At 40.8% G+C, this 13,707-nt stretch overlaps 1 protein-coding gene across 1 annotated transcript in view; it reads right to left on the minus strand.

Annotated features, from left to right (window-relative positions):
* The window catches only part of frem3 (Fras1 related extracellular matrix 3), a 42,631-nt gene that overhangs the window by 5,368 nt on the left and 23,556 nt on the right, over positions 1 to 13,707 (minus strand). The window contains exons 7-21 of the mRNA XM_061770906.1: positions 9,889 to 10,038; positions 9,608 to 9,817; positions 9,231 to 9,428; positions 8,208 to 8,372; positions 7,947 to 8,129; positions 6,663 to 6,793; positions 5,154 to 5,312; positions 4,530 to 4,833; positions 4,326 to 4,457; positions 2,134 to 2,465; positions 1,516 to 1,708; positions 1,332 to 1,436; positions 960 to 1,087; positions 264 to 398; positions 43 to 169 (exon numbers count right to left, since the gene is read on the minus strand). Of these exons, the coding sequence (XP_061626890.1) occupies positions 43 to 169; positions 264 to 398; positions 960 to 1,087; positions 1,332 to 1,436; positions 1,516 to 1,708; positions 2,134 to 2,465; positions 4,326 to 4,457; positions 4,530 to 4,833; positions 5,154 to 5,312; positions 6,663 to 6,793; positions 7,947 to 8,129; positions 8,208 to 8,372; positions 9,231 to 9,428; positions 9,608 to 9,817; positions 9,889 to 10,038 (2,652 nt within the window). The remainder of the gene's footprint in view (positions 1 to 42; positions 170 to 263; positions 399 to 959; positions 1,088 to 1,331; positions 1,437 to 1,515; positions 1,709 to 2,133; positions 2,466 to 4,325; positions 4,458 to 4,529; positions 4,834 to 5,153; positions 5,313 to 6,662; positions 6,794 to 7,946; positions 8,130 to 8,207; positions 8,373 to 9,230; positions 9,429 to 9,607; positions 9,818 to 9,888; positions 10,039 to 13,707) is intronic.

Here is a 13,707-nt window from a genome sequence, read left to right on the forward strand (position 1 = left end):
CCTGCAAGGTTGGTTAAGATCCATCAGGTGGCAGCGTTGTACCTTCTGAAAAGGCGGCATCAGTGCCCTCCCCAAAGCCCATGGAACCATCCGACAACCACATCTCCTTCTTGGACAGGAGGAACATCTGCGTGTTGAGGCTGAACTCTGCCGCTACTGGGTCACTCACCTGAAGGGAACACCGCCAGCGGAATAAACGTTTCACATTTCACACTTCCAACAAAGGGAAGGTTTCAGGAGAATTCGGTTATAGGGCGGTTCACCTGCTGGAAGCGAATGTCCATATCGAAAGTCAGAGGCTCCCTCGGATGGCATACAGGAGGGATGCTAAACTCTCCGTTGGGGGATGCAATACAGGGGACCAGCTTCACTGTGTACGTCCCAGAGTAATCCCGCACCTAAAGAATCCACAAAATCATTAAGTTTTAGTTTTAATACGCACAGAAACTACTTTCAAAAAGTTAGGGCTATTCGGTTTTCAGATGAAATTTCAGGATGAACCTAAACCGCATTATTACCCTTGTGACCTTTTCTAAACTTTCGAACGCACATGTCCAACTGACCAATGTTTCAATACTTTTTGCATAACGCTGTTCAACTGTACCAGACTATTGCGAGGTTTCAGACAAGATGTTCTCAGAGGGAAGAGGCCATTGAGCTTAGAGTGTTACAGTGTCATCAGCAGATTGCAACAGAGATACAAAAAGGTGGACATCATTTGAAATTTTCATGGATGGACACCTGTTGTGAGGTTTGCCTTTCTGCTTCATGTTAGAGATCATCAAATTGTGTAAAAAAAAAATACTGAAACAATAAACAGTTGGACAAGTGCATTCAAGTGTCAAATAAGGTACACTTGTAAAGGTTATAGTGCATTTTAGGTTAATCTAGAAATTTCGCACCCATACCCAATTTTCCCTAATTTTTGTGAAAAGTATTATAGCGGTTTTACAACTTACGGCAAAGTCAGAGACGAAACTCCACTGTTGCATGGGTTGGTTGTGCGTGGGCTCGGTCCTGACTAGGGTCAACGTGAACGTCAAGCCCGGGTGGTCGGCACATATCACCATGGAAGACACGCTTGTCGCTAAAAAGCGGACATGTATGGCGTTAAAGCGCTCATATTTATAACTTGACCTTTTATATTGTCTCGGCCTCTTGGACTGTAAACGCTGGCTGACATTTGCTCGGATGACACCTGGTACTTTCACACCGGAATCCCCCTCTACTCTCCACCCCACAAGTGTGGAACTCCAGAAATAACCCGAGAGAGGATGTAGGGTAATCCAATAGAGCCTACATTTATAGAGCGCCCACCCATGATGACTTACCTGGGTGAGTCATAACAAACTGTCCCCTGTAGCGAGCCTCCGTCTTGAAGTTGACCACCAGGCGGCCTTCCTCATTTATGCGCATGCTGGTGGGGTACATGGCTCCTGCAGAGGTTTTAAATAACATTTAAGCAATTAAACACGGTGCCATGAATGCCTTTAGGGGGACAGCATCAAATCTTACCTTGCAGCTCTGACTCGGGCGGACTCCCAATGCCCTCCTGCCAGAGAATGGCCGTGTCGTACACGAAGGTGAGCTTGAGCTCTGACTGGAGGTCAAAGTGCTGCCAGCCGCCCACGGCCACGGGGGAGTGGAAGACATAGGACACAAAGAGGGGCACGCGCAGGGTGACATAGGACTGGACCAAGTTGAGTACCTGTGAAAAGAGAATGTTGGTGAGAAGTCCAGTTTAAAATTAACTGGAACCTTTTTGGGACCTAAAAACATGGTTGGTATGCATTACTTCACTTGCATTTCTCTTTAGGACTTATTGCACAGCCCTACCGAGTTTCTCTAGTGTCACTGGCCAGTCCACATTTCAATAATCATACAGATGACTAGTAATTATGGGCACCATGTCAAGCCTACCCCTGGTCTACAAAATTTTTACATTACTTACACACTTTAACTTGAGTAGACACTTCACCTTCTACAGAAGTCTTCTTAAACGCTAATATCTATACTTCTACTTGAGTAATGAACGTGAATACGTTTGACACTTGTGATGAAAGGTTGCTCCAACTTAAATCTGGTCAACTGAGCTACTTCCTAACATTCTGCTGATGATCATTTTTTCCCTACCTGTCCGTCTGTGCCTATGGAGCCACCGCAGTCATTCAACAACTCCGACATGTCGTAGTAACTGGTGAACTCCCAGAGGCAGGCCTCCAAGTTGAGATTCCGGTAGAAGCGCAGCGAGTTGGATGAGCGCATGGCGTTGCTGTACTGGTAGGGTGACGTTTCGCCGATGATCTCAGGGTTCTTGGTGGTGTCAGTGATGAAGCCGTGACCTGTCTGGATCTCGTTGAAATCCAGCAAGTTGGAGCAGCGGTGGTTGCCCACGCGGGTCCCGTCAGGGCTCAGGGTGAGCTCGAAGTTGGACAGCGGTCTCGTGGAGATCACCGGCAGCATGCCTGTTGGAAGTACAAATACTTAAAAAAAAGACTGGTAAAAGTAGGAGTACTGATTCAATTCCTGTACTGAAGTAAAAATAAAGTACAGACTCAAAGCAAAATAAAAATGCCAATGTCAATTATGTAGATACAATGTCCATTTAGATAACTTGGGAAAACGAAAACTCTGCACACAAATTGGTTTCACTCTTTAATTAACTTAAATAGTGCTTGCACTGAAAAATAAATGTTACGTCGCATGTTTTTTTTTTTTTTTACCAATTAAATCACCATGTTCCCATATGCTATCTTAGTTAATGATAACAACCGAACATATACACCTTACCTGTATGCGTTTTCCAGATTAGACAGATCATTTTTGAACTCCGCGAGCTGGTGGTTTTTAGGATGGCACAAAATAATGCATTTTCCTCAAATCATTCTACTATCCGACAAACAATCAAACAATCCTCTTTAAATAAGACAATGAATGGGGAATATCTTGTTGCTCCATGATTCCCATTCCTCCATGCAGAAATGGGGGGACTCGAGTCAAATGACTTGACTCGATTCGACTCGAGTTGCCAGTTTTACGAATTGCGACTTGCTTTCTGAAATACTTGAGAAAGACTTGACTTTGACTTGGTAGCCACGAGACTTGACTTTAACTTGAACTACATGACTTGACAAGTCATCTAATTTAGAGTTGGAAATATGAATGAGACAGTTTGCCTTTTTTTTCTTTTCTTAAAATAAAAAACGTTTTGGGGGTTTATTCGTGCCAACCTGGCAACACTGTTTGTGTTTTTGCGCACTTGCCAGTGTGAAGTAGCCACCTGCATGAACAACGATGGCAGGAGCTCCAAAGATAACACATTTTGGATTTAAGGATTATATTGTAGATGATCTCTGCAAAAAAGAGGATTGCAACCTGCAAGTTTTGCAACTCACACATTAAAGTCATATTTCATCCGTCACTACAAAACTCACAAAGACAGGTAAGCTAATTTAACAGTTTAGCTAGCTGGTCAAAAATTACCTTTCATAGACTGGTTTGGGATGATTAAAATTAAAAATGATGTGATTGTGAACGTTTTATTACAGCTAAGTAACATAACTAGGGGTGGGGTGGGTTTATGATAATTGTCCGAAACTTTTCGTTTCGGTTCATAGGCACGCAAAAGTCTCTCTCGCACTTGAGCAGAAAGTAGAGCCTAAAATACTATGCCAACCGCAGAATGCAGACATGAAGCGGCGTTGCTAGCGTTGTGGCAATAAAAATAATAATAATTTAAAAAAAAAAAAAAAAGGTTTGGAGGCATTTGCGGGCATGAGGAAAGAGTCGGTGCTTGAAGATGCCAGGTGCGTTATAGGTCTGCTCAATACGATCACTTTACATTACGATCATAAAAATGTTGACAAAAGTCCGTTCCACTATTAGTAAGTACAGTACAAATTGTGCGTAGCTACGTGTGAATATAAATTTCATACTACTTAACGTGTTGAAGTTTCACCATTAAATGTCATCTCTTGTGTCGACTCTATGATAACTGCACTATGTTTTTAAAATTGAGACCACAGTATATGAAACATAGAAACAAACAGCCATTCGCACTCACATTCACACCTACGGGCAATTTAGAGTCTTCAATCAACCTACCATGCATCTTTTTGGGATGTGGGAGGAAACCGGAGTACACGGAGAACATGCAAACTCCACACAGGTGAGGCCGGGATTAGAACCGGCTCTCAGAACTGTGAGGCAGATGTGCTAACCAATACAGTAAAAAAGTATTTGTTTTCTGTTACTTCCAACCACTGCTGTTGGGGAAGACAAGTGTATTTATTTTTGGTGCACCATACAAGAGTGTGTTCCCTCACCATCCATATGGGGCATGTTGATCGTAAGTTTGATGAGGTTGGGGAAGTCCGGGTCATCCGGGCCTGTGTAGCGGATCTTTGCGGAGAAAGGCTCGGCTCCAACGGTGCCTTGGATCCGCGGTTGACACATGCCTGCCAATAGGTTAAGTTTGAATAACTAGACGCCCTCCAACCGGGGCTATGTTCTTCACACTATCTACTTACCTTCCTCCTTGCTGATCGAAACGATGGGGCTGGAAAGCTCTAGACCAGCGTCGCCGTTTGCATTGAAGGCCCTGGTGGCGCACTGGACCCTGGAGCCTGCTTGGAAGTAGATGGAATCCAAGGTGATGGATTTAGTGTTGGTAAAGAAGGTGTTGGTGTCCACCTCCCTCATGGGACTGGTCACGCCGTCAGACCCGGTGGGGGCGCTGACCAGCCAGCGGTACTGGGTGAGGGTGTCATTGATGCTCTCCGCCGAGCAGATGGAACCGGTTTTGTCAAAGTCGTTGTATTTAGGGTTGCAGGCCTGGAAGACAGGAACACATTGACAGTGATATCTTGACTATCGAATAAGGTTGTGTCGTCAACTCTGGGAATTTTGGAAATAATGAGGGTAATCCGGTATTTGCGCAGCCTACTTCCGCACCGGACGAAGCACTAAATACTTACTAAGTTTCATGAACATTCAGCGGGAAGGGGTATGTCGCTCAGTTGATATATGCCGCCAGTAGATGGCGATTACGTGCTCAGTCACGGAACAAATTAAGCTCCTAAGGTACCACTGTACTTCCGTCCTAAATTGGAGAGTTCAAAATGATACTGAAACAAAGAGGGCGTCACGCTTACCGTCACACACACAACTGGGTATCCGTTGACCGGGTTGGGGCTGTCTTTGGTTTTGGCTGTGTCGTCGTACATGAGCAGGGAAACCACGTTGGGCACCGCCGGGAAGGTGACGTCCGCCACGCTGTCCATCTCCTCGATGTACACAATGGCTTTGTTCATCTAGCGAGAGCAGACAAGGCAGCATTAGATGGTTGTCAACTTCAAAGAAACTACTCGGAGGGTTAAGTTAGCTGTAACAACTCCAGTTTTTAAAAGTACGGGTTTCACAGTTTACAGCTGCGTTGTTACGTGGGGTTGTAGTCTTCATTATTTTATCTGCGACTCAGATAGTTTCATTCATATCATAATCTAGTTATTTCTCCGACTTCTAGGTTTTCCTTTGCCAAAGAAATTCCTGTTGTTTTTGATTGGCAAAACTGACTATCCGACCGCTATTGGGCCATTTGAATAGAAACTGCTTTACATTTTCATTTGTTTTGAACTTTTAGATTCTGAAATAAATATGATTAGAAATAATTAAAACCAAATTATATTGCGATGCGATACCTTACGATACAATATATTGTGAAACCATACATTACAATGGGATACATTATGATATGATACAATCTGATGCGACACATTAGAATATGACACAAAATGATATATGATATGGTAGAATACAACAATTACAATATGATACATTACAATATGATAGATGGATAAGACAGACAGACCTTAATCAAATTGGACTACATATGATGCATTATTATGTGATGCATTACATTGCAATAAAATACATTATGATACAATATATTAGGATATGATGTGATGTGTTACAAATGATATGTCGATATGATATGGTACAATACAATACGGTAACTGCAATGAGATACATTACAGAACACTATGATATAGTACGATGTGAAAATGACTATCGGCTGCATTGGAATGCGATACCTTACGATACAATACAATGATTATGATGATATTATGATGCGATACATTTTGATACAATACATTATGATACGACAAACGATATGACGATACACGATTCAATACAATAATTACAATATGATACATAGCAATCCAATACAATACATTGTATTGCCGTGACGATATGAATATACATTCCGATATGATGCAGTTTTTTCCTTACATTTTTAGAACTGGATGAGAGTTTATCTTCTTTAAGCTGTTATGACTCTAAGCCTGTTGCTGCAACCATTGAATGACAAAAATTTGATTTAGGTGCCCCAATTACTGGCTACTTACTGTATATTATATAATTGTGACCCTTGTGATGTAGCGCCAGATGTTTTTTTTAAGGACTATGTGGCCTTGAATGGAACTTGGGTCAGAATTTACTTGGGCTATTTCTTACATTCTGTTTTTAGCCCCACCGCAGCCCACCCCACCGCTTTTCTCATTCCAAAGCTTTTTATAAGGCATAGTGGTTCCGGAGTGCTGACAAGCAATGCCAGCTGTTGCCGGGCTATTTTTTGCGCATTTGTAGCTATGCGCCATCACCTGTATCTCTGCCACCATGTTGTCATCGGGCTTCATGTGCACTGTGAAGGCCTCCCTCATCTCCCGCTCGCCGTCATACAGGATCTCGATCTCCACGAAATGCTCCTTGTCGCCCTCTTTGAACTCCACGTCTACGGAAAATAATGTCAGCCTTCATCCCTTGTACAGGCACTCCCCTACTTACGAACATTCAACGTATGAACATTTCAGACATGCGAACACATGCGTAATACGGCGTAATACAGTCATACCCTTACTTAAGAGTGCCCCAACTTTATGATTTTTTTATTTTTTTTAGTTACATCCCATCGCTGGGTCGGTCAATTTTATTTAATTTTATTATTATTTTTAAATTAATTAATAAATTTTCTTTTTTTCTTTTTTTCTTTTTTTTTTTTGCTTTGTCTTGCAAGCAACACTTACGCACGTGTCCTAACAAAGTGAGTGGTGATAAAAAGCTAGGAAGTTTAGCATATAACGAACAGTTCTTCAAAAAAGATGCAACGTGTGCTTGTTTCAAGCTGTTTATCGCCACTTCCAGTTGAACTTCACTGTAAAACCAGATGTGACTGGTCAATAGAGGGTGCTAGGGTGGCACCTCACCAAGCACGGTGGTCACCACATTACCGTACTTTCCTTGAAGACAAAAAATAAAATACAAAGGTATTTATATCTATTTTTAGATGAGCAGGAAAAATAGTAAATAGTTGTCTGATTAGCGATGCACCTCTGGTTTGGGGCGCACACACAGCACCTTTACCCATTTACCTAGCAGCTCCTCTTCAATGCCATAGATAGGACCAAGGTAGGACGCAATATTCCTGCACCCCGAGTTCTCCGACTTCACCTCCTGACATGTTTTATTAAGATAAACAGATGCCATTTTGCACAGCTCGGCCACTTTAAGAGTGGCACAGACAAAAGGTTTGTCAGTTTGTTCGTTTGGCATAGCGGTTAGTGCTAGTTAACACTGAAGCCGGTGAGGGCTGCAGAATCGGTTCGATCCTCGATCAGGACCCCACCGGACGACTGTTGTGTTTAGAGTAAACTTCAACTGCGAGTGACAAATAAACAGCTTGAAGCAAGCACAATTGACCTCTTAAAGAACTGCTATCTGCCAGATGCGAGAGAGAGAACAGGCGCAAAGCATTATGTAATGAAGAAAACAAAAACGGAATAATTAAAGATATGAACAGCTATCTGGAATGAACTTGTTCATGAGTAGGGGAGCGAGATCTTGTAGTGTGATGTGGCATCAAAAGGCAGCAAGTTGGGTGGTCTCACCTTCCGACAGGGGGTTGTAGTCCTCCCCGGACGTTGCCGAGCCATCCTTGGTGTGCACCCTCACCACTGACACCTTGGAGGTGTCACCCGCTCGCAGGATGGGGATCTTGACAAGAGCGATGTCACCTTTCACCTGTGGTTCTCGTACACTATACTTGATCTCCGAAAAGCGAATGATGGGCTCTAAAATCAGGAAGTAGAGAGAGAAACCATTCAGCCCACCAGTTGAGGGTTTGGGCCACGGAGTTTTTGGTGACATACTGTCTTTGCCATCTGTGATTTTGATCAAGGCCTCCTTCTGCTCCCCGACCGAGGCCCCGTACTGCGACTTGCTCTTGGGTGTTCCCAAGACCAGGCGGAACTCCTCGTCGTCCTCATGAACTGAGTCGTCCTCCAGCTCGACCACGCATGGCTTTTCCGTCTCGCCTACATGGAGGTAAGTAAACATCCCGTTGTATAAGTTGCTACTGTATTGTGAAGCAATGGAGACAACAATACATGCACAACTAGTTCAGGCCCGACTAATATTCTGTCTTAGCGTGGTCAAAAAAAAATGCTCCGATAATCAAATTCCAATATTTACTAGCCAATAGAAGTGAATGGTTACGGAGGCGTTAATTTCAGTTGCTATAAAATTTAAAGTGATAAGGGTTAGCTGTTCTCAGAATTGTCGGATTATAATGTCTCCTTAATGCCATGTTACCACATTTTCACCACATTTTATGAGATTTTTTGCAACCATAGTTGAAGGACTTATTTGATACGGTGTGATACCTTACAAAACCAAATGATAGCATACACTACAGTGCGATGCCGTATGATACATTGGGATACGATATGATGCGGTACCTTAAAAAAATGTGATGTAATACAGTACACGACTATGATACATTACAATGCAATACATTTAAGATACAGTACATTATGTTATGATATATATTACAATACATTACAACATTACAATCTGAAATCCTCCAAAATATTACGATACAATTGAAATATGATATGATGTGATACAATATAATGCAATACAAAAACGTGATGTGTTCATTAATATCTGATACCATACGATGTGATAACGATAGTTGTAATACAATATGAAACCATATGTTATACCTTGTACTATAGTAGTCGCGTTTGTGATTTAAATTTTTTTTTTTTCTCCCTCCCGAACATTGCCTAAGTAAATCCAACTATATTATCGGGTATATTTCATAGGTGTTTAATTGCACCACATACATTGCAGTACAGATGCACACTGGTTGGCAGAACAAGTGGCCTCACCTGGTAGGAAGGTGATGATGGACATGTCGGTGTTGGGTCTCTCGCTGTAATCCATCATCACTTGAGCGGTGCCCTGTCGCGTGTAGCAACGAACTGTGGACCTGATGCTGATGTCTCCACTGCGGTACACAGTTGCCTTGACCTCCCCGTCGGCCTCGTCCACCTTGTAGCTTCTCTCCTTGAACTGGACCTTCGGCACTGCGGCAACAGCAAAGTTGTCATGACAGAGTCATGCCAGAATACCAGTATTAATGCAAGCAATTCGAAGCATTTTTAGGTGGCGTGGGGGGGGGCGTCAATTATTTCATTTTTCACGATTCACATCTGGACTTGGTCCCTAACCCCCGCGAATATGGAGGTTCACAGTCCAGACTTACCGTCCGTGGTGGTGTCATTGATGGTGATGGTGGTCTTGCTGGGTTCCCCCAGCACGGCGTTCATGGGCATTCTTAGCACCAGATCGAAGGTCTCCGGTCCTTCCAGCTCGGGTTGGCCTAAGTCGTCCAGGATGGTCACCCTGAACGTTTGCATGGTCACTCCGGGGGCGAAGTCCAGGTTTCGGCTGATGCCCACGTAGTCCAGTCCGGCTGCGTAAATCGTGAATACGTGAGCATCCTTGCGGTAACGCGACATCACAAAGTGTTGTGTCGAAAGCTACCTTCAGCCGAGACGGGCTCACTCTTCCTGGAGCGAACGGTCACGGTGGCCGTCTTGGAGAGATCAGTGCCCGTCCTCCACACCTTCACCTCCACGTAGCCTAAACTCTCTTCCACCGTGTACTCGGGCTCCCCAAAGTACAGTGACGGCTCTGCGGAAACACAGGAAATACTGTCGTTTGAACATTGGTCATGGCTACTGATTGTAAACGATACGTCTGTTCATTTTATATATCGCTTTCCAGTCATCAAATTCTAAGAATAAAGCCATACCGTGACAAGAGTAAATTCATATACAGTCGTCCCTCGCCATATCGTGGTTCACTTTTCGCAGTCTCCCTGTTTTGCAACTTGTTAAATCGTCCGTATCAAATTTTACAGTATGTTGTGGATTTTTCGGCAAAATCTCTGCCTCGAAGCTTCGCAATGATCACTTTTCCATACCGACCAATGTAATTACAGATTCATGGAGCAATAAACACAATCCATTAGGAAAGAGTGGGTAAAAAAAACAAACTGAGAATGATAGTAGAGGGTAAAGCTAAACAAGGGCTTTTCATTCCGCACAGGAAGTCGGAAGTCAGAATTCACATACTCCTGTAGAGCATTTTCCGATATACCCGTAGAAAGCTTGCGACTGTACTTCACACATGAGTGAACGCCGTTCATCCTGCTTTCCGATGACGGAGGAGCTAATTAGCGACAACGAGGGGGAGGCAGCTATGGAATTCCGACTCCGGGAACATCAATTCATCTCTCTTCACTTGTGTATAAAGCAAATGTTCTTCACACTATCAATGTTCTCAGGAGATCCACTGATAGCCCTCCACCGTGACGGGCTCCTGACTTTAGGAGAATAAAGTCAGAACAGGATGAGTCTTTTTTTCTTTTTTTTCCCCCAGAGTTAAACGATGACGAGTTTACAAGGAAAAAGTTGTCATTTTAAGAGAATAAAGATGTAACTTTATCACAATATTACTAGAAAGAATGCATTTGTAAATTTATAGGAAAAATTATGGGAATAAATTAATATTACGACAGTTGTAACAAAGTTTTACAGGTTTACCAGTAAAATAAAAAATAGTAGCAACGTGATAAAAGTGAGATCAGAATTAAGAAAGTTAAGCCAGAAAAGTAAAAAAAAAAAAAAAAGTTGTAATATTATGAGAATGAAGTCATAGAGTCACAAGAATAACATCAGAATTTTTCGATAAAAAGGTTGTAATTTTTGTTTTTTATAGTCTTTAAATTAAGTAGAGTCAAATTGTGATTTTTCAAGGAAATGATAATTTTTCTCGAGTTGTAAATTTACAAGACGATTACACGAATGAATTCCTATTATAAGAGAAGAAATTTTATGAGTTGCAACAAAGGCTTACGAGTTTGCCACTAAAGTTGCAATTTGAAGAGAAAAAAGTATTAACGTTCTAAAATAAAGTCAGAATGATGAGAATAAAATCAGAACATTTAAAAAATAGTCATAAAATGACAAGAAACAAAACAGTACAACAGTTATGTTAGACTTACAAGAATAAAGTTGTAATTTACAATATAAGAAGTTGTAATGTTAGGGTTTTAAAGTCTGTAATTTAATGAGAATTAAGATGGCATATTAAAGAAAGTTTTAGAATTTTACTAGCGTTTGCGAAAAAGTTGCGATTTTAGGAAAATGGAGGTGTAACATTTGGAAAATAGTCATATTACAGAAATAGTTATAATATTATGAGGAAGAAGTGTTCTAAGTTTACAAGAGAAAAATTCCGAGAGAGTCATATTATGAGATTTTTTTTATGAAAACTGCAATTTTTTTGTTTTGTTTTTTTAATGAAAAGAAGGGAAAACATTACAAAGTCAAATTCATTCAGTCAGCATTGCGGGAATAAAGTCGTGGCAACAATATATTTTTACAAGAAAAAAGTCTAAATTTAAAAAATATATATTTTAGAAATTATGAGAAAATTTTAGAAGTCCCAATGACATATTGCCAAAACTTTCTTACCTTTAAAGAATAAAATCCTCATATTGCATAGGGGGGAAAACAAATGTTGCAAGAATAAACAACAAGGAAAAAGGGAATTAAGTTGTCATGTTTGTAATATTATGAGAATAAGATCATATAATACTACGAGAAAGTTGTACATTTTTGAGAGTATTTTGGAGAAAGAGGAAATTTTACAAAAGTGGAAGTTGACGAGAATAAAATTTGTAACTTAACCAAAGTCATGTCATAATATTTCGGGAATAAAATTATGTATTACGAAAAATAAGTTTTAGTTTACGAGAAGCGTTTTTGAAGAAAATGTAGTAACATTAAAAGAACACAATTGAGATATATTACAAGAATAAATTCGTAATTTTTCTCTTGTCTCTTGGGAATTTATACATAAAGTTCCATTGTGGCCCCCCCCCCCCCCGCAGGAAAATTGCACGGGAGGGACACTGGTGCGGAAAACCCATTAGCGAATGCAGGAGATTAGCGAGGGTGAATGGAAGAAGACGTGTACACAAAAGGAGGAATTTTTCATCTTTAGTGCGTCTGTAAGTCAGCTTGGTGATTTCAAACAGAAAGTCTCCCATCTACAACACAAAACGTGCCACTAAATAATATTGAGAGGCGAGGAGTATGAAGACCATACAACAAAAATATTGAGAGAATATAGGCATCCATTTATGGGAATCAAGTCGTAATCTTACCAAAAAAAAAACACCATTGTATGAAAAGTAGTGCCCTAACAACATACAAAAATGTAATATTACGAGGGGGAAAAAAGTTTTAACACTGAGGAAAAAAGAGCGTAATTATACAAGGAGAAAAAAAAAAAAAGAAATCATTTCAAAAGAAGATAGCCAAAACATTACTGCAACAAAATGTTATATTACGGGAAATAAAATGTAAAGATCATTGTTACGAGAATAAAGCCGCAAAGTGACTCGAAAAAGATCATCATGTATGAGAATTCAGTTGCAATATTACAAGGATAATGTCTTACTGTGGGGGAATAGTTTCTGAGAATATATTAGAATTTGCAAGAATCAAGTCAAATGATATAGAAAAAAAAAACAAAAAAAAATACACGTTTACATCCAAACATTACGACATCTCATTTTACAGGGGAAATGTAAAGATTTTCCAAGAATCAAGTCATCGTCTTACTTGAGTATAGCAGCAAAGATAAGTTAAGTTGCAATATTACAAGAATAATGTCAACATTTTAGGAGAATACTACGAGAATAAGGAAGAAAACAATAGAATTACTCGAACGATGTCAAACTACAAGGGGAAAAAAAGTAATAGTTTTACCAGAAAACAAATACATACGGTGGATGTAAAATGTCAGCCACTGTTGGAATGCCAGGTGTTTCTGATGTCATTTTTTTTTAGATCAAGATAAATCATTTCAAAACGTTTTCCACCATTAATGTGACCTATAACCTGTGCAGGCCAATTGAGAAGAATTTTTGAGAGGGAAAGTAAAAGTAAAGTTCAGCTGTTCTAGTATACTAGTACACATTTCCTGACATATTTTTTTTTTTTTTTGCTTTCTTTTAGAAGTAGGTCAAAACATTCCGACAAAAAAAAAAAAAAAAAGTCATAATATGATGAGAATGAAGTCAAAATATGCTGTTTCGTTTCCTTGTCAGTGTGTCCCTTCTGGGACTCGAAAACATGCCAGTCATGTGGTTTCCCAGCACAATAGCTCCTCTCTGCAGCACCTGCTGCAGACAAAAGGATGCCCTCTGTTTTCCCCACAGTGCCGATGAGTTCGCGCGAGCACGAGGCGGTGCACGCTCGTAAGTTACTGAGATCCAACAGAAGCGCC

This window comes from Phyllopteryx taeniolatus, chromosome 4 (genome assembly GCF_024500385.1).
Source record: "Phyllopteryx taeniolatus isolate TA_2022b chromosome 4, UOR_Ptae_1.2, whole genome shotgun sequence".
Taxonomy (NCBI): Eukaryota; Metazoa; Chordata; class Actinopteri; order Syngnathiformes; family Syngnathidae; genus Phyllopteryx; species Phyllopteryx taeniolatus.